The 21,379-nt window shown below is 41.4% G+C and overlaps 3 protein-coding genes across 9 annotated transcripts in view; 1 reads left to right on the forward strand and 2 right to left on the reverse strand.

The window, feature by feature from the left end:
- Positions 1 to 21,379, forward strand: part of LOC107076270 (butyrophilin subfamily 2 member A2-like) — a 323,939-nt gene that overhangs the window by 268,110 nt on the left and 34,450 nt on the right. The gene's annotated exons all lie outside the window — the stretch shown is intronic.
- LOC102682209 (uncharacterized) overlaps positions 1 to 21,379 on the reverse strand; it is a 131,390-nt gene that overhangs the window by 102,578 nt on the left and 7,433 nt on the right. Inside the window, exons 3-8 of one of the 2 annotated variants that reach the window (XM_069187926.1) lie at positions 20,099 to 20,210; positions 19,086 to 19,352; positions 15,417 to 15,524; positions 14,442 to 14,504; positions 12,618 to 12,635; positions 12,313 to 12,339 (exon numbers count right to left, since the gene is read on the reverse strand). In XM_069187926.1, coding sequence (XP_069044027.1) covers positions 12,313 to 12,339; positions 12,618 to 12,635; positions 14,442 to 14,504; positions 15,417 to 15,524; positions 19,086 to 19,352; positions 20,099 to 20,210 — 595 coding nt within the window. The remainder of the gene's footprint in view (positions 1 to 12,312; positions 12,340 to 12,617; positions 12,636 to 14,441; positions 14,505 to 15,416; positions 15,525 to 19,085; positions 19,353 to 20,098; positions 20,211 to 21,379) is intronic. The other variant, XM_069187927.1, reaches the window with a different exon arrangement.
- Positions 10,846 to 21,379, reverse strand: part of LOC138238066 (butyrophilin subfamily 1 member A1-like) — an 81,343-nt gene continuing 70,809 nt past the window's right edge. Inside the window, exon 8 of the mRNA XM_069187921.1 lies at positions 10,846 to 11,091. Within this exon, the coding sequence (XP_069044022.1) occupies positions 11,063 to 11,091 (29 nt within the window). The 3' untranslated portion in view covers positions 10,846 to 11,062. The remainder of the gene's footprint in view (positions 11,092 to 21,379) is intronic.

Raw genomic sequence — 21,379 nt, forward strand, 5'->3', positions numbered from 1 at the left:
AACCGGGCATCCATAAGAACCAAGTAATAGGTTTATTCCATGCTGAAGAAAAGAAGAAAGAAAACACATTCCATAAGAATCAGCGCTTTTATATATCGCCTTTAAAGGTGGCTTCTCAAAACGCTTTACAGGATCAAAAGAACAATAACAACAACAACAATATTGTATTTCATTGCACTTTGACAGATCGTCCTTAAATCAATTTTTGACTCTTCTCTCTTTACTAATTGCATGGAGTGACTGAGCTCCGCTCTGTACCACACAATGATCCCCCCAGAGTCTCTGCCCCGAGTGATTTGGGTTTTTTTGACAAAGGGCAAAAAACTCTCTCTCTCGCTCGCCCTCCCCCTGTGTATTGTCTGTTTAGGGTTCTGTAGCATTCCACATGGCTGGACAGCTTGTTCCCCCCTCCTGCCCCTCTCTGTGTACAGTAGAGCCTCCTGTCCTGGCTGGTGGAACTCATACAGCTGTGTATAAAGACATTTAATTAAACACGGGTTTGCGATTTAAATGGAAATGGGGGTGACGGGAACTCTTAATCTAAATAAAAATAAAATAAATAAAACAGGTTTGGATTGTTAATAACCACTTTTCATGCGTGAAACACCTGGTTACCCAGAGAGGACAGGCTGTGCTCCCACTGCCAGCAAGCAGGGAGAAATAGAGACAGAGGTGCACTTCCTACTGCACTGTGACAGGACACGGGAGAAATGGAATACTGGTGTGTCTTTGTTCTGTGAAATACGGTACCAAGACCAGTATTCTGGGGTGTCCCTATACCAGAGATTACGGTAGGGCTTCAGAATGGTGATTGGCTGACACCATCTGACACCCCTCTGATTGGGGAAAAAAGACCTGCTGGTCTGTTCTACATACCAGGAAGAGGATTTCTTTCTATTCGAATCGTGTATTTTAAACGTTTAATTAAGACGGAATTAAGACTTTTGGGTTGTAATTTAAAAAAAGACAAAACGCAATTCAGAGGTTTCTGGCAAGAGGAGTCGGGTTCGGATAGGTCGGACCCAAAAACTCAGACTTGCGGAGTTAAAAGCTGCCTTTATTTTTCCTCTCCGTCACCACCTGCCAGCGAGCTCTTTGTGATTGTTTACCCAGTTTACCCATTGTTATTAAAAATGACTTGGATTCGAACATGTTGTGATATTTAGAAATATAAAAAGTCAATTAATTATCCATAATATTTCTATTTTATTTTTTCAAAGAAATGCCATCCTACTCCTTAGTTAATACAATTGATTATTTATAAACAGTTAACATTGTTAGCAAAATATTTTGAATTATATTTTACCCTGTTTTTTCTTTGGTTTTGTATTTAACTTATTATATGATAGTCAGATTTAATGTATATTTGAACAATGAAAATATGTTTTTACAAGATGTGGGGGAAAGTGCAACAACTTATTACAGTGCTAATTCAATATTATCGATTACTAATAGTTTATGCTAACACCTAACTTTCTTAATTAGATGTATTTAAAACAGTGAACTACTGTAAGTGTAACATAACATTTAGAAATACAATCGAAAATAGTTTTGTGGTGTTTGTATAGATTAAACGTTTCTAAAATGTATAAAGTAACAAAATGAAAGACGATAAAATCCTGCTGAATTCACAGACGCCAGTAGAACGAACAATTCTCCCAGATATCCAACTGTTGCCCACCACTCAAGAGAAGGAGGGGGTTGTACTTCAGTGTATCGGTATAGATGGGAAAGCCAGAGCCGACCGCTACGCCGCCCTCGTGTTTGGGGTGCTTATCATTCTCAGTGCATAACAAGGAAGATTAATAAACATAAACATAATCTCACGGTTAAATAGTCAAGTCTAGCCATGTGTGAGTCTAGTCTCACAGAGCTTCAACAACAGGTGACAACTTGTGAGTTCGATTAAGAATGAATAAAAGCATTTCATTAATAACGCGTTTGTGTTTGTGTGGGTGCTGACAAAGTAAAAAACAATTTCTTTTTGACAATGAAGAATTGTGTGTGTGTCTCTCTCTCTGCTGGCGTTTGTAATCGTTTTTATTTTTAAATACATTTTAGCAAAGTAATGTACCATAAAAGTATTGTGAGACATAGTTGGGTCAACATGTTCAATGTTCAGTGTGTGATAATTTGTTTGGTGCGAGTGAAGTTTTATTTAATCTCTGACCCAGGGAAAAGTTTTATTTTTTCAAAGAAATGTTTGTTAAAAAAAAAGTCATGGCTCCAGCTGGATTCAAACACCCAACCTGTGATGTATGAGTCAGGAACCTAACAAACAGCGCCACTGGCAAGGTCGCATGAGGAGTGTTGAAAAAGCCCTACAGAAACAGTATCAACAGACATCGTACAGCGTGTACTATTCTTGTGTTGCGGTACATGAATATAATTATATCGTTATTAATTTCTTTAGATACACGATTCCATATTATATTCCCTTTTAATCAAATTCTAAAAGTATGCTTGTTGACTCCGGTATCACGTTAGTTAAAGACTTCGATGCTTAAAATGTTTAGGGAGAAATGGAATACTGGTGTGTATGTTTTCTTTAAAGTACCGAGACCAGCCATATACTGTATGTTTATGTTCCAAAATTAATATAGTTTATGGCCTTCACACGCGTTACAGTATGCTCCTATTCTTTTTATGCTCAGCTACTAAGATTTCCCTTCAGTGGTAAAATTCCATATAAATATTCAATACTTAAACGGGCACAGTAAAAACATTTAAATCTTTCTACGACCGACCAACGCACCACGAGTGCCCCTGTCGGTCAACCAATCACGTACCGCGGTATTTTGTGTCACGATGCGCGAGGCCATAGCCAATTACCCGCGGTACGTGTCTGTGTCGCGTACTTTGAATGGCTGCATCTGTAAGTATATTTTAGAAAAGCAAGATTTCTCAGTTGGACAAAAGTACACAACCTTCCACCTTCTTCATAAATATTTTAATTATGCAGAAATATTTGGTCCATCAAAGTCTTTAACTTGCTAATTTACAGTGGGTTGTGGTTTTAATGTGCTTGTTCCAACATTATAAAGCTTATAAGGAACAAGTTATAGGTTTATTCCATGCTGAAAAGAGAAGAAAGAAAACACAACGTTTCGGCCATGGAGCAACTGACCCTCCAGGACAAACCCTGATCTGACAGGAGGGTCAGACTGAGCAACAGAACCACTTCCCTCCAGGACAAACCTTATCTGATGGGGAGAAGAGTTGGTTCAACACAGACAGAAGAGCTCACAGCAGTAAAACACATCTTCATCTGTTTATTAAGAGATGTGCAGTTTTTAATAGAAAATGTGGTTCTGTTCAGTTTTCAACTGATAGAAGTACCAGTGATATTAAGGAGAAAAATATTTGCAGAGTCTATAATATTTAGGCCGACTCATGTGTTCAACAAAAATATATTGCCTTTTCAAAGACCATAACAAGCCACACAGAAAACTGCACATTTTGGTTACAGAAATAAAACTAATTTAGCTGACCCGTAGACTGAGTTCACCTGTAGCCTCATCTGTCTTGTTTGTGATTAACTGTCCAGGTTCACTTTAAAGCTGCGCCTCTAAGTGCAGTTTTAAATCTGCAGTATTGCTGTGATTTGCACTGACTTTCTTTGGACACAACCTGCAGACATGATGTTGCTTTTGGATCCTTGGAACTTGAGCTTTCATCAAGGCCCTAAAGCCAGTGTTTGAGATACAGAAGGTATCCTTTTAGTTTTAGTCAGTGTTAAATTACCTGAGAACAACAGACTACTTGCACAGGTTGTGGATTGTTTAAAAAAAAACTTTATTAATGGGGGTGATTATGGTAGGAAAAAATGTCCATGTATGGTGGACTGCTTTTTAAATCATGTATGTGAAGACACTGTAATCATTTTACTTGGATTCAGTCTTTAAAATTTAAAATGATTATTGTACTGTATAACATTGATTCATGTATAACCACATTACTTCATATGTAAAAGCATTATTTAGGCAAGAAACCAGCGAAACCAAAGTTCACAGGTTTATTTACTGGGTGATCAGAATCTTGACAGGAGTCTCAGAGCAACGTCCTGCACAGCTTCTCTCCTGGACGTGTCCTGTGAGCCTATGAGTTCTCCTCCTTCTCCTTTCCTGAACACACAGGGGGTACAGCACCTCAACACCATCAAAGACAGACCACTAACATGACCAGTGGGAGGTCCTGATTGCTAACTACAGAAATGTCATTGACAGACACAGAAAAACATCATACATTTTGCAAAAACACTTGCACTTTAAAAACGGAAAAACTATGTTTTAACTGTGCATCTCTAAATGTAACACTATAGAACCAATAACTGAACTGAGACTTTACTGTACAGACTGCTTCACGAGATACAGATTCACTAGATTCACTGTGGGACACTCCCTTCTGACTAAAGAGACTCAGTTCCTTCAGTCTGTCAGTGTGGGACACTGCCTTCAGACTAAAGACACTCAGTTTCTTCAGTCTGTCAGTGTGGGACACTCCGTCTGTCAGTATCTATTAGTCACTTTCTAGTCACCAACATTTAGTCTAGCGGACTAAATTGTAATTATAATTATTATAATTATTTAAATTATAATAAGTATTTTAGTTGAGACCTGTCTAATATGGAACACACCTTTTACAACATTGTTTTTACAACACTGTAGTCATAGAGACATTTTAGTCAAGCAGTTGAATTTATTTGTATAATAAAATGTATTTCTAAGAGAATAATTGAACAGCTCGAAGTTTGATATTCATTTTGTCAACAGTGTTTTCCGCGGTACAGCACTGCGTCACGAAGTGAACAAAGTGAAATATTTCAAATGTGGTCGGAGATGCAGAATTAGGAGCTTTTCAGCTTGTTCTGAGAGTCTGGACACGGCTAGGATTAAAACAAAAGTGGCAAACAAGTAACGCATTGTAGCGCGTTTTGTTTCAGGACAGAGGAACTAAAATAAGCGAAATGAAATATATTTATATACTGTACATCCCAAAGTTTCAAAAATAATCCCTCAGATAATGATGTTGAATACACAAACTGCCGAAACAGTGCCGTAATCTCGCGGTGCAGTCTCTCGTGTTTCAGGTTAGTTTATATATATTAAACACAGCTGAACACAACACCAGGAATGAGTTTAACTTCACTTCTTACTAGAACAGCAGGTCTGTCGCCATCTTCTAACCCGCTTGCTCTAGGGAGCGTCTCACAATTACCACACTAACCAGCGCACAAGGGAGTGTGTTAAAACTACCTCTCACGACACAGTCCCTCTGCGGACAGAGAATCGTCCACATGAAATGTCCAAACGGCAGGACGGAAGACAAGACTGTCTCTGAAGAAAAAAAAACTCCCCTTGGGAAAGCAGAGCTTTCACTGGCCCATTACCAAACTTTATTGGGAAATAAAATAAAGAAAAGACTAGAAAACGATCAGAGATCAAATAAAACGTCTCTCACAAAACACCACAGTAAAAATAAACCCCAAACGAACAAAAAACTGAATATAGTCATGTATCCCCGTATTAAAGTGAGCCGGGTATTAGACTGGCTGGAGCTGCTCACAGACACAGCGCTGGTGATAAACTACAACTCCCATAACCACCCTGAGCCACTTCCTGTCTGCGTCACAGTCCCTGTTCCTCCTGCTGTGGTGACGTCATCGGGTCCCTCCCCGATCTGGCAGCTTCACAGTCACCGGCGCGCGCAGGAGAGACTCACACGGGATTTCATTTTTAAAAGTTTATTTTCTCAAAAATTAGAAAAAAACACAGCAGGGTTTCCAGAGATATTTACAAGTCAGGAGTACAGCAGGCTGGTAGCGCGTTATCTCGCTCTCTCTCGTACATGTTATTTTCCCCTGTTTAAATGTGTTATAGTAAATTAAAAAAATTAAACACAACATCATTTCTACAATTCCTACTATATTTCTGACCTCACAGTAAACCCGTCTCCCAGTGTGAGCAGTGGACAGAGAGCTGGGAGAGAGTCAGCCTGTGTTCATGAGTCAGTGACGGGTTTAATCTCCACACTGACAGCAGGCAGCAGCTCAAGGTCTCTATACTGATCCCGGGTACAGAAGACAGGATAGATCTTCTCCCCCTGAGTGAAGACCATGTCAGTGAAAGTGTAGAGATGAGCTCTGGACTCCACTGTGTAAAAGGAGACCTTCCTCTCCTCAATATCCACACACACCCCCAGCGTCCTGGGCTGCAGACTGAGGGGGAGAGGGGTCACAGGGGCAGTGAGGGCAGAGAAACCATAAGGGTGAGACTCCAGACACCAGTAACCCTGCTGGGGAGAGAAGCTGATCCCCCCTTTCCTCTCTGCAGACTCTCTGGTCACTCCTATTCTCCAGCTGTCATTCACCTCCACCTCCCAGTAGTGTCTCCCTGAGGTGAAGGCCTCCCTGCTCACGACACAGGACCAGTAATCAAATCTGTGAGGATTGTCAGAGAGACTCTTCCTCTGTCCCCGTCTCACTCTCTTCCCATCCTCAGACAGGCTGAGCTCACAGTGAGCTGTATCAGGGTCCAGAGTCACAGCAGCTGGGGAATAAAACACAAACATCACAACAGGCTCCTGCCGATCACAGTCCAACTCAACTCCATCAGACTGTGAAATGTCTTTGTCCCCAAACACACCGAGAGAGAAACACCAGTCAATTACTAATGACTGCTCTTCCCTTCCAGAGAAACGACATCTTCTTCACTGTTTCACTAGTGTTACACATGGGAGTGATCCCAATATCCTCTAAATACAAACATTAAACACTTGTTTTCACAGCGATGAAACTTCATGTTTTTAAACAACATTATTAATAAACACAGGACCGACCGGACTGCAGGAGAAACTACAGCCCGACCACTCGCTTTCAAACACTTCACAACCCACCACAACGACCTGTATACTGTAAGAAACTGGACAGCCTGTCTGTTAAACCGGTTTATTTCAAATCCCAGTTCAGCAGCTCGTTCATCTTCTCTGAGACCATTTTCCTGACGACGCAGAATAAAAAAGTGCTGAATTCAAAGACTGCATAATGCAAGTTTTTACAGAAAAAAAAAAAATATATCATGGAGAAAGCAAAGCCTTACTGAAATATAAGAAAGCCTTCACACTTACTTTGAAAATGCGAAGAAATATCCAAAGTGTTCAGTTTAAAGCAGAAATAACACATCCAGAAACCCGGAGAGAAAGACGAGAGAAACAGAGGCGCTCATACTGACTTCAGACTGCTCGCGCTCACTGTCCGCCTCTCTGATAGGAGACTCCAGCTGTCAATCAGTGAGCTCTGACCACCGAGAGACGGGGGGCGGGGCTTATACATGCCCAGAGCGAATGGGGGTTTTAATCGATTAAATTCAAGAAGCTTTATTCGCATGACTAATGAATACTGACTTAATACTCTCCTCATACTTAATACTTCAGTGTAAACTATTAATACGTAATACTGAGTAAATACTCCCCTTTGCTTGTCTGCCTGTCAATCTAGTGAAGATCAAAGATATTCTTATCAGCTCATATTTTATGACTCCTGGAGCCTAGAAGACCGACAAAGCCACCTACATGAATTTATAAAAACACCTGAATTCATTTCTGGCCTCAGAGCGCCTTAAGTTCAGTGATGAGACTGGAAAACAGTGGAAAGCCGACTGATATTTTCACTTATTTCATACTTAAGTATAAACTCTTAATACTTAATACTGAATAAATACTTATGAACTTTTAATACTTAATAAATACTATCTTTCTTTTGTCTGCCTGTCAGTATAGTGAAGATCAAAGAGATTGTTCTCAGTTCTTATTTTTTTACTCCTGGAGAATAGAAAGGCTGAAAAAGAGAGAATAATCTCTCAATCATTGTAGCTCAATACTACTGCTAAAAAAGTAGTAGATATATTGGACATGGCCTGGAAAAATAGCTAACTACATGTGCTGCTTCCTGAAATAATGACTTTTGAAGAAATGAAATGTTTGTTGTTGTTTTTTTCGGGGGGATATTTCTTCCTAGTTTATGTATCGAATAAGATATATCAAATCATAATTCAGACCCTAAGCCAAACCTGTACTCTCTATCCTGTCCAAGATATTGCAAGATGTTCTGGACACAAACACTCCAGGTGGGAATGACCTTTGAGGGGCTGGAGGTTAAAGAGGTTCAGCTCCTGAAAACACAATATTAACACAGCCAGAGGAAAGAGGGAAACAGAAGAAGAAAAGGTGATTTTATAATGTTTCTTCCTGCTGACCCATCAGCCTGGTTGACATGTGAAGAGAAGCAGCCATTTCTCAGACAAGAGAGAGGCCTACAGGCCCCAGAGGAGCCCCTGTACCAGAGTCCCACTGCTGCCGCTCACAAGAGGCTGTGTGTCTGTGGAACTACAGGGGAAGAGTACTGTCATTATACCATCCTTTTAGCCCAACCTTTAACAGTGTTTCTCCTCAGGATTTGAATGGCTTGTTATTATGAGACTGGCTCTGCTCCTGATTCCTCCTGATATTCCACAGTTATTCCCAAATCCAGGCTCTGTCACATTCAGCCTGTAGACCCTCAGTCAGGAGTGAGCGGAGACCAGAGCACATGGCCTTCAGGGAAAATGAGTTTTCTACACTGTCAGCCCCTCCAAGAGAGACTCATACTGACCATTGGACTGAAACACATGTGACAGTGGAGGCACTGGTAAAACGTCAATGCCCTGGTGAGGGGACGGTAAGCAGAGACCAATTAGAAATAAAAAATAAACAAAAAGTCAAAAAGAAAGTTTACCGCTGTGTCTCATGGCCGCCAGGCTATTTAGCGGGGTCCAGTCTGGAGGTGCCAAACCAAACCAAATCTTTGTGTATGAAAAAAAGATGCGCGTGCGTGCGTGTGTATGTGTGTGTGTGTGTGTCTGTCTGCCCTGGTGAAGATATGTGATGGGACAGGAAAAAAGAAAAAGCAAAGAAAAACGCCTTATCGGGGAGCAATCCCCTCTGGGACTGGATGAGCCAGGACAGCTGGACTACAGAGGCCAGGCTCCGCCCTTCAACCTGAGCTCCGCCTCCACACTGGACCAGGGCTCCGCCTCCACACTGGACATGCCCCCGCGTAATGCCACATACAGGATAGAGACAGAAACTCCCACCATGAAACTTTGATTGATCTCCACTGAGATTACTTATAGGATGTTACAGAAACATGGGATTGAAATACATCTCCTTCTGTTTACACATCATGAATGACCATCTCACACCAAAGAGACCTTCTGGTCTCAAGAACTCAATAACCCCAGACACTAGGGCTTAAAACAGCATCTCTATCATCAAGAAGAGACAGACCTACCTGCAGCACTGCACAGCCACTGCCACTCTGAAACACAGAGATACAGACACTGTTAATCATGGACACACACTGGAGCACAGAGATAAAGACACTGTTAATCAGTCACACACTGGAACACAGAGATAAAGACACTGTTAGTCACAGTCACACATCCCCCATTAACACCACATCACCTTTAAATACCCCTCTGTCCTCCACACACACTGACAGGGAGAGAGCTGGAGCCCAGCAGGAGCTGTGACTTTACACACAGTGGACTTACGCAGGTCAGGGATGGGGCTGCCTTCACCTGTACAGAAGAAAGGAGAGGGTCAGTACTGAGCTGTAGTGTCCTGGGGGACACTGTGTCCAGCACAGACAATACTGGGGTTATACCCCAGACAGGTGAACAGGGCAAAGGTCATGTAAAGATATAGTTTATAGTGTGACAGGGCGTGGGTTATCAGGCTGTGCTGTTCGCTGGATTTACGTCTAATATCTCTGAAGGAGATCGAGCACCAGTGTGAATTGTTTGTGTTGTCGGTTCTTTATTATCTGAGGTTAAGAGTGAGTAATTAGGCTCTGTAAAAGATTTATGATCTCCTGTGCAGAGAGTCTGAGTCTGCAGGCTGTGGTTTTCTGATGTTAATGCTGAATCTTTGTGTGGAATATTTGCTCTGATTAAAGCACAAAAACTGACCTCATGCTCCTTCATCATAATAATAATAAACATTGTGAGTGTCAGCAATTCTTCTTATTATTATTAAGCAGTGACATATTGTTGTTACTGTGATCTATTGAGTCCTTAGTCTGTACATGTTTGTGATGATTAGTCACCATCAGTTGTGTGATTATTGTAATAACGGATTCTCTAATATCTGCGTATTAATGCGCCTCTGTGTGGGACTCCCACATCACAGAGTCATGATCTGTACCCCAGACACGTAGTTCTCCTACAAACTGTCAGCTTTTCTTAGTGTAAAAAGGTTTTCATTTAGGAAGTTGTGTGATTTTATAGCTCAGTCAGTCCAACACAGACATGAGTCCACTGGCTGAATGACAACATGATCACTGTGAAAGGAGATTATGTTTTTCACAGGAATGTGATCTGAACCTGCAGTGAACCTCAATCACACTGTTTCTCCTTCACTCTCTCATCAGTACATTTCTCACCAGGACTCAATACTCATTAATATTAGTACTCAGTAGCAGTACTGTGTCTATATCTTCAACAGGAAACAAACCTACCTGCAGCACTGCACAGCCACTGCCATTCTGAAACACAGAGATACAGACACTGTTAATCACAGTCACACACTGGAGCACAGAGATACAGACACTGTAAATCACAGTCACACACTGGAACACAGAGATACAGACACTGTTAATCCCAGTCACACACTGGAACACAGAGATACAGACACTGTTAATCCCAGTCACACACTGGAACACAGAGATACAGACACTGAATCACAGTCACACACTGGAATACAGAGATACAGACACTGTTAATCACAGTCACACACTGGAACACAGAGATACAGACACTGTTAATCACAGTCACACTCTGGTAATAAGATGTCAGTACAGACAGTGCTGTCAGATCACAGAGTTTCACACAGTGTACATACGTGATTTAGGGATAGGAGCTCGCTTCACAGCATCTGCAGAGAGAGAGTAGATCTTTATTGTCTTAAAGACCATTATTGCTTCTTACCTGTTATTATAGCAGAGTTTATCCTACAGTCTGCAGTCAGTTCAGTTCATTTCAGGATCCCCAGTCTCCACTGCAGTGTGGATCAGAGTGTCAGTGAGTGTGAGCAGCAGTGGCTGTAAGACTGGAGTCTCACTCAATAGGACTGAGCAGCACAAGGCAATAAGACACACAGACACATCACAGGACACCCTGGAGTCTGGTGCTTGAGCCATTGAGAGATGAGAAATTAACAGTCTGCTGTTAACAACAGTGAGGAATATTTCACATTTAAAGACCAATCATTGATACTGAAAACTGTTAATTGTTCAGTCAGATGAGTGAAAGTGTTGGCAATTCTCACACAGACTAAGGGTCCTGTACCCACAGTGACCAGTATCACTGACTGAGTGACTTGTACCCACAGTGACCAGTATCCAGACAAAATCCAGAAATCAAGGTGGAAAAAGCAAGCCAAAAATCCAGAAACCTAGAGGGAGTCTTGGGAAGATATCACAATGAAAGAGCCATGTAGCTCTCAAGGTCTAACCCACTACTGAGCACTGTGGACACAGATCAGGGTTCAGGTAGGCTGAAGGGGAGGTCTGGTGGTGGGTTAACGAGGTCTGATTAACCTACACCTCCCCAGAGCAGATGAGGTACATGCAATCGGCTTGGGTACCCTCTGGTGGCAGGATGCTGGTACTGTAACAACCAGCTGTGTTGTTCCAGCTCTACAGGCACTGTGTGTAACAGCAGGACACAGGCAGGACCCCCACAGTGTCAAGATACAGACTGATCACTCAGGACAGGGGGCTGATGGCCTGTTGTCAGTCTGAAGGGAGACTTTTCAGACAAGAGTGGAGAACATGTGTCTTTGACACATTAGACTAGAGCAAAGATGACTGATATTCATACAAGCAGCATTTCTTACTTTATAGTTTGTGCTGCCGGTTAGTTTTTTTCACCCATGCAAGTTGTCTAAAACTAAAGTTTTCATTAAAATATTAACTTTGAAAATGTGCATTTGGATCAAACTGAGAGGGAATCAAAACTGAGTAAAATCTCCTTATTGACATTGTTGTACAGGAATTTCTCTTTTTCTCTGTAGCTTCTATTGCTTTTGTAAATCTTCACAACTGATCAAATACCTGTGTGTTACTGAAGAAAAATAAAGGAAGGATACACTCCAGTGCAATATAGTTAATTACAGTAGAGTACAGTAAACTGCAGAACAATTCAGTGAACTCAATTATGATTCATTAGTGTTTGTATTGGTGGATCTGTGATCTGACAGACACAGAAGATCACTTACCCAGTTCTGCGAGGATGACAGGAATGGCTGGAAATAATAAGACATGATTCAGACCATCAGAGCTCTGGTGTCTGATGACACTCAAATTGGTTTAAGTTTTCAAGTTCAAATTGGCAGTTAATAGCTTCTCCCATAAATAAACTGTCAATTATAATAAAAGTGTTAATAAACAAGTTGTTCTACATGGACCTTGTATCATAATAACATACAATTCAGTTAGAAAACTGGTGCAGGATCATTTACAGAGGAGCTCCTGCTGAAATCACTACAGGACACAGCACAGAGAGTCTGACTGATTTACTCACCATTGAGTTTCTCCTCCCCTGTAAAGAAACACAGACAGGACAGTCAGTGACACAACATCAGGGCTGCAGAAGCTGAAAAAATACATTAGCCATGTTTACAAATATTCTATATTCAACTGAACAAAAAAACATGAGAGCAGGTCGTTCTGCCCATATGTTCGATGGTAATTGATCCCAGGATCTTATTCAACCCTTTCTGCTGTGAACTTCCACAGAACTGACTCCTCTTATCCCTGTTCTCTCTGATAGATGAGAAGGTCTGTCTCTCTACAGTTTATCTGTGAGTTCAGTGATAGATTAGAGACTCTGTCACTCTCGCCATTTCTCGCCAATAAAATATGTATTAACCCGTTAGTGCCTTTCTGCATGAATCATACTGTACAGTAGCGATAAACAATTTCATGAAATACAATGATTACACAGCTCTAGATAACATACTGTACAGTATTTCACAATATTGGTAACCAACATAAATATTCTTTTTAATTTAATAGATTACACAGAATTATTAGAAATTGTGTATAAATAGTAATTAGAAAAGGTTAATTTTATTTTAGATAGATACTTTATTGATCCCGTGAGGGAAATTGCAGTGCAACAGCAGCTTAACACACACAACACAGCCACAGTGTAACGAATTATATACTAATAGTACAATACATACAATACAATACAATACAAGAGTTACTCACAGTCCGGACACACAAGAGGAAACTAGAACAGAACAGTACACAGAAAATCGTATCACACGTATGAATATAAATATAGATATAAATGTATTGCACAGGTCCCTGGCATATATTGCACAAAAGTGGTTGTAAACGGGAAAAAGAAAAAGAAAAAGAAAGAGAACAGATGTAGCAGTAGATGTGTATATGCGTTTAGTCCAGAAACAGGTCACTGTCGCTGTTGCCTCTGCCAAGACGCACGGTGGATGCGTTGTACAGTCTTATGGCAGACGGCAAGAATGACCTCCTGTAGCGCTCCCTGTCGCACCGTGGATGAATCAGTCTATTGCTGAACGTGCTCTTCATTCCTGCAAGCCTGTCATAGAGGGGATGGGAGAAGTTGTCCATGATGGCCTCTAGTTTGGACATCATTCTCCTCTCAGCCACTACCTCCAAGGGGTCCAGGTCAGACCCAATGACAGAGCTCGCTCTCCTGATGAGCTTGTTCAGCCTTTTGGAATCTACTGCTCTAATCCCAGAGCCCCAGCACACCACTGCGTAGAAAATGGCACTCGCTACCACCGACTGATAAAACATGTGCAGCATCTTACTACACACATTGAAGGACCTGAGCCTCCTCAAGAAGTAAAGTCGGCTCTGTCCGTTCTTATAGATGGCCTCGATGTTCTTAGACCATTCCAGTCTATCGTCGATGTGCACTCCCAGGTACTTGTACGAGTCCACCATCTCCACGCCACTCCCATGGATGTAGACAGGAGTAGGTTTGACCTTTTTCCTCCTGAAATCTACCACCAGTTCCTTTGTCTTTGTAACATTCAGTTCCAAGTGGTTCACCCCACACCACTCCACAAAGCTGCTGACCAGTCCTCTGTACTCCTCCTCCTGCTCACCCTTGATACATCCCACAATTGCAGAGTCATCTGAGAACTATGATTATGTTGATGTTGATTATTACATGTTGATTATTAAATAAATCAACATGGTAGAGCAGTGGCACTGTGGCTCAGGGTCTGCCCCTGTGACTGGAAGGTTGCTGGTTCAAATCCTGCAGTGGGCAGAGAAATCCTACTCCATTGGGCCCTTGGGCAAGGCCCTGAACCCCAGCTGCTCCAGGGGTGCTGTGTAAGTGGCTGACCCTGCTCTTGACCCCAAGCTTCTCTCTCCCTGTCTATGCTTCTCATGGAGAACAAGCTGGGGTCTGTGAAAAGACAAATTCCTAATGCAAGAAATTGTATATGGCTAAGAAGAGTAATCTTATTTAAAATATACTATACACAGAGGCTTTAAAAATATTTTTTCTGTAATTTATTGCAAATAACCACTTATAAAACAGACCAGTAGTGATTAGAATGATGTTCACATCCTGCAAGTTGCACTGTAGCTGTTACACATCTACTATCACCCAGCCAATGGCAGCTGAGAGGGAGAATTTCACATGTAAAATATTGTAACGTTCCTGGAGCCTGAGCACCTGACCTTCATCGTCCAGCTTGCCCTCTCCTCTCTCTATAAACAGAGTCCAGTTTCCTCTCTCTGTCTCTCTGGCCATCACTCTCTCCCTCTTTACCTTCTTCCTTCCTGTCCTATCTGAGTGACCAGCACACCTGTGTCCCTAACAAGGACAAGAGGCCAGTTCACTGCACTCCCAGTCTCCTGCCTCTCTCGTCCTCCTGCAGAGGGAAACTACAGAGAATCGCTACAACATGTTGTAGTTTCAGACATGTGATCATTAGGCTAAGGAGAAAGAACAGATTAAATGAAGCTGCTTTCACAAGTATCACCTGTTGATCTGTTTTGAGCAGCGAAGGGCTGATTGTGGCTCACTGGTATAATGCAGTGAGTTTATCTCAGGGTTTGATGTGTATTATAGATGTCTGTATTATAGATGGCTGCATCTGTAACTCTCCTGGAGGGTAGTTCCCTATCAAGACTTGAAGATGCTCTGGCTCATGAGCTAAAAGTTTTAGTTTTTTTAGTTCCTACTGGCTGCATGGTAAATTGTCAGTTGTTATCAAGAGGAATGTCCTGAGCTGCTCACACACAGAGGAATTTATAATCCTTCCTGACACAGATATTCAGACACACATGTCTATATATAATGAGCACATACTGTCCATTCTTCTCCACTGGATCACCAGAAGTACTGATGCTGCTACAGTTACAGCTGCTGTTAGGAAGAGAGTCACCATCCATCCAGAGGGAGCAGGGAAATAGTCTCCTGGAAAACAGGACAGGAATATTGTCCTACAGGCACTGACACACAACTATTAGGGTTTGTTACTGTCAGTGTGAAGAAAGAGTTTTGTTAAATATATAATATGATGTACAGATACTGTAGAATTCATGTTTAGCTGTACACTGATTCAACCCTAAATAGACCCCATGCAATATCATACTCTTCTGGGAAATATTGTTTTAGAATCATTCACTTTTTCATGTTTCTACTGCCCAGAGTAGTATTGTACATTTTGTATGGGTGTGAGTGATACTCCACTGCTCCTCTATTCGTACTGTCATACTGGTATGACTCTCTTTATTTGTATGGTCATGGTATCACTCTGCACTGGGTAGTATTATTCTGTAGTATTATTCAAACAACATCACAATCTGATAAATTACAACTAATGCATATGAATTTTTAAATGAAATGTTTTTGTTTTCAAAACAGAACAGTATAATATGAGAAGGAGTTTGTTGCACTTCACAATGTTACACAGTGTCTTCTAATAAAATGACATTCATATTACACAGGTGTCCAACCCACTCAGACAGCTGTCAGGTCTTCCTTATCACTGACCTCTGTCAGACTGGTCAAAGGTCATTAAACAGTCATGTGTGACCAACTCAGTGTTTGACTACATCTGCCTGCAAGACAGATTTGATGGATAAACACGCTGTTTAATTATCAGCTGCAGACCACAAACTGAGCTGAGAAATCTGTGTGAGCCAAGTGAGCCACCAGCACAAAAGACTACAGTGTGGAGCAGAAATCTCTCTCTAGTCAGGGAGCTGTAGGACTGGAGCCAGTTGAAGTGTCTCAGTCAGGGTGACTGGTTGAGCCCAGATGCTGAATTACTCCAGTTGATGTGATGATGTCACAATGGAGCCAGACTGAAGTACAGAGCTCTGCTGTTGAGAGGCAAAGATCCAGTAATGACACCTGGAGAATTTAAATAGTCACAGTGCTCTTCAAATGACTGAGAGAGGTCTCCTACTAGACTTGATGGGTCTTCTGTGATGAAGACATTCAGTTCAGTAGAAAAGCTGTCTTGTTGAAATCTAGTCTGTGGAGAACTGTGAGTTTAAAACATCTTCAAGCTGATTAACTATGCCTGAGCACTACTGTATACATGTTATCTGCAAATGACTGTATCACCGGGCAAGAAAGAGAACCAGTACTCCTCTCTCATGGGTATTTTAGAACACTCTTACTGACATGATAATAAAAGGAAAGTAGCACTTAACTTGTTTAAAGTGAGAATAATATGGGCAAGATGGGTAAGAAAATGTATCAGTAAATAAATCACAACTAGAGTGTTAGTAACATGTGAGGGAGTTAATTTTAGAGTGTCAATGACATTTTGGAGTTAATTAAATATATAGATTTTATTTATATATATACAGATGGAGCCATTCAAAAAGTGTGATAAAACCCAGTACAGTGCGAAAGTCTCTACAGTTTAATAATAATTGCTTACACTTATATAGCGCTTTTCTGGACACTCAAAGCGCTTTACAGGTAATGGGGTCTCCCCTCCACCACCACCAATGTGCAGCATCCACCTGGATGATGCGACGGCAGCCATAGTGCGCCAGAACGCTCACCACACATCAGCTATTAGTGGGGAGGAGAGCAGAGAGTAATGAAGCCAATTCATAGATGGGGATTATTAGGAGGCCATGATTGGTTAAGGCCAATGGGAAATTTGGCCAGGACGCCGGGGTTACACCCCTACACTTTTCGAGAAACGCCCTGGGATTTTTAATGACCAGAGAGAGTCAGGACCTCGGTTTTACGTCTCATCCGAAGGACGGCACCTGTTTACAGTATAGTGTCCCCATCACTATACTGGGGCATTAGGACACACGTGGACCACAGGGTGAGCGCCCCCTGCTGGCCCCACTAACACCTCTTCCAGCAGCAACCTTAGTTTTTCCCAGGAGGTCTCCCATCCAGGTACTGACCAGGCTCACACCTGCTTAGCTTCAGTGGGTTGCCAGTTGTGAGTTGCAGGGAGATATGGCTGCTGCGCGTTATACCACAGCACTTGATTTGGCTGGCCAAAATTACGACAGGCGTCACTCATGGTGCATTGGTTGTTAGTGAAATGATTGCTTCATTTAATCTCTTTACTGTGCATGTTTTAATCTGTTTAATATTCAATATTAATATGGAATTTTACAACTAAAGGGAAATTTTAGTAGCTGAGCATAAAAAGAAGAGGAGCATGACGCATCTGAAGGTCATAAATTATATTAATTTAGGAACATAAACATATTATGTAAACTGTATGTGGCTGGTATTGGTAGTTTAAAGAAAAAATACACACCAGTATTCCATTTTCTTCATAAACATTTTAAGCAACAAAGTCTTTCATTCGGTTACATACTGTGGTTATCTTGGAAAAGTTTTTATGTGCTGCTTCTGACTATATTAAGTTTATATACGTCTTTAAAAGTTATAATGTTTTAACCTTTTCTATGAATACTTGTGTTCATTATCGCCGTAAAATAAAACATAGTTTTTAGAATTTGATTAATAGGGAATATAATATGGAATCGTGTATCTAAAGAAATTAATAAAGATATAATTATTATATTCATAAAGCTCAGATTATCAGAGTAGTAGACCTTCTTTGTAAACATCTGGATCAATTTGACTCATTCTCCCATGATTACTTGGAACCTTTTTGCCTGCCCTGTTCAGTTATAGCTTACGCTGTCAAGTGGCACATTAGTGTAATGCCTTTGGTGTGTGCTACTCGCATGCTGGAGGACAGGGGTTCAAACATTTTAAGCATCAAAGTGGTTATTTCGGAATCGTTTTTACACGCTCCTTCTGACCATATTACTGTACGTTTATATACTTAGTGAAAATTGATTGTTTTAACCTTTTCTGCAAATACGCTCATTATCGGAGTAAACAAAAGCATACTTTTAGATTTTGATTAATATGGAATATAATATGGAATCGCGTATCTAAAGAAATTAATAACAAATACTGTAATTATATTAATGTATTGTTGCACAAACAGTAGCTGGTAATATTACTGTAATCCACTTTCTTTGTAAACACGTTTTATTTTTAATTTGACTCATTCATGCATGATTACTTTCGAAACATTTTTCGGCTGTTTGTCTCAGCAGTGTTTCTGAGCAGCCTGTTGGTACAGCAGGTTTACTGATAGAGGTTCTGTCTAGGTGATTGGAGTTCAGTCACAAGTTGTTCTTCTAACAAACACTTTTAAAAAAATAAAATAGTAAATATTATGTACTCTATCTTAACATGTTTTTGTTTTTTTATATATTTTAACATATATCTATATTTTCAATAGAGTTTTTTTTGCAAAAACTACATTCAAAATGATATATTATTTGCTTTCTACAGTATATGGCTGGTACTGTACACACAAGACAAATCTGTATACTGGAGAGGGGGATCTCTCTGAGTAGACTGACAGGTCAAGTTTGATCTGTTAGATTCTATGTCAACAATTATATGAAACAGTGATATTTAAGTCTACTGTAATGATTAAAGCAAACTCATCTCTGTACTCACTGGGTATGTAGAGCTGAGATTCCCAGTCTGCCTTGGGCTGTGTGCTTCTCACCAGGCAGGAGAAGATGTTGGACTCCTGTTTGACTGGGATGTAGCTGCTGACACTGAGGAGCCCCTGACTGTCCGTGTCCACTGTGGGGGGCTGTGATGTCACCTCGTTTCCATCCCTGTCTGTCCAGATCACTGCAGGTTGAGGGAACCAGCCCTCTGATCTGCACAGCAGCTGGGCCTGATCTCCTCCAGGGGAGTGGAGAGACACTGACACAGCTGACAAGATTGAAAAAAAGTCATATACTATTTCAAAATTCTGCAAACTGGAGTGAGATATACTGTAATAGTATAATTTGTGTTCTAGAGTGGCTCAACAAGTAAAGGTGAATTTATTCTTTTGGGGAAAACATGACAATTCTGATCTGAGTTTCAGAGTGAACACAATTCAAGAGAAGGATTTGTTTTCTCACTTAAACCTTTCACAATTACTTTTAGAAAATCTTTCACTTTCAATCATCACTAAGGTCTGAGATGTTTGTCATGTGATTTGTCTCTGCTGGGGCTCAGAGTCAGACAGGTTTCTTATTAATGTCAACTTTATCAGTCTGTGTTTGAAGTGCTCCTCAGTGGAAGTTATCATTACAATTACATATAGCATCTATCAGTGATATTCAATACATCCACATTGTCATAGACTCATTATCATACTAATGTATTATAGAACTGCTATTATGCAGCACAACAATTATTTTGTGGGTAATGATTAGTGAAATTTTAAACACTCACCTCTAACAGACAGGTCAATAACAGTGTCATCTTCCCAGAGATCAGACAGCACCATGCAAGTGTACTGTCCGTGATCAGAGCGAGTGATGTTTCTCAGTGTTAAAGACACGTTGCCCCTGGAGAGCTCATTGGAGAAAAGCTCCACCCTTCCCTTGTAGGCTGGGTCCTGTCTGTCAGAGTTATACTTGCGGTTCTGGTACAAACACACAGGTGTATCATAATCCTTTCTAAACCACCTGATCTCCAGGTCCTCTACACTCTCTCTGCGTGAGAGGTAACAGGGCAGGACAGCGTCTTCACCAGGGGACACAACTACAGGAGCAGCTGGACCAACAACCTGTAACACCTCTGAAAGAGAAAGAGCACACAGTCTGCATGAGCCTCCCCCTCTACACAGCTGCTCACAGTGTGAGCTGGTCCAGCACTGTGTCAGGAGCAGCCCCACACTGACCCCAGTAATGTCACTGGTGAGGATTTAGTGATGATTTAGTTTTAACCCACTTGGATTGATTGGAAACCCTCCTGTTGTACTGTCTCAGTTTTAAGACCTATTATCCTGAGTTAATGACGTTGAGGAATGTCAGTAAGTTCATATTTAGGGATGTTATTGTTTCATGGGTTAAGGTTTAAGTGTTTGTCTTTGTTTAAAAGTGTATATAAAGTGTACACTGGAGGTTGTGGGGGTCAGGTATGAATACTGAATTCTTGTCAGTCAAATGTATTAAGTGGCCAGGTTAAGAACATTAATATTGCTAGCTGTGAGTGAAAATAAGTATAATTACCATATTAAACAGTACAGTACATGTTATGGTGTATGTGAATCCTTCATTTTGTGCACCTGCCCCCTGTGTTGTCTCATTATTTAAGTCCAGTGCTCCAGCTATTCCTGGCATTGGGAGATGGATCCCGGAAGCCTGCCTACCAGCAGGTTAAGGAGAGGCGTCCTGACCATCTGAGTCTGGGGCTCTGAGCGCCTGGCCTCGTTACCCTGGCTTTAATCCCTGTCCCATCCTGGATTTTAACCTTGTTAGTCTCGGATGGATCCCCTGGTTCCTGGACTCTGGACTGCGCCTGGATTCCCCCTTTGGATTGTCTGCTTTTGTTCCCGAGATACAGTCTTATTTTTTAAGTCACGAGACTGCCTAGACAAAGCCAGCAGCCATTTCAAAGCCAGCAGCCATAACACCCTGCAAGTCACAACTGACAGCCCACTGAAGCTCAGCAGGTGTGAGCCTGGTCGGTACCTGGATGGGAGACCTCCTGGGAAAACCTGAGGTTGCTGCTGGAAGAGGTGTGAGTGGGGCCACCAGGGGGCGCTCACCCTGCGGTCCATGTGGGTCCTAATGCCCCAGTATAGTGACGGGGACACTAAACTGTAAACAGGTGCCATACTTCGGATGAGATGTAAAACCGAGGTCCTGACTCTCTGTGGTCATTAAAAATCCCAGAGCGTTTCTTGAAAAGAGTAGGGGTGTCACCCTGCTGTCCTGGCCAAATTTCCCATTGGACCTTACCAG

Source organism: Lepisosteus oculatus, chromosome 4, assembly GCF_040954835.1.
Source record: "Lepisosteus oculatus isolate fLepOcu1 chromosome 4, fLepOcu1.hap2, whole genome shotgun sequence".
Taxonomy (NCBI): Eukaryota; Metazoa; Chordata; class Actinopteri; order Semionotiformes; family Lepisosteidae; genus Lepisosteus; species Lepisosteus oculatus.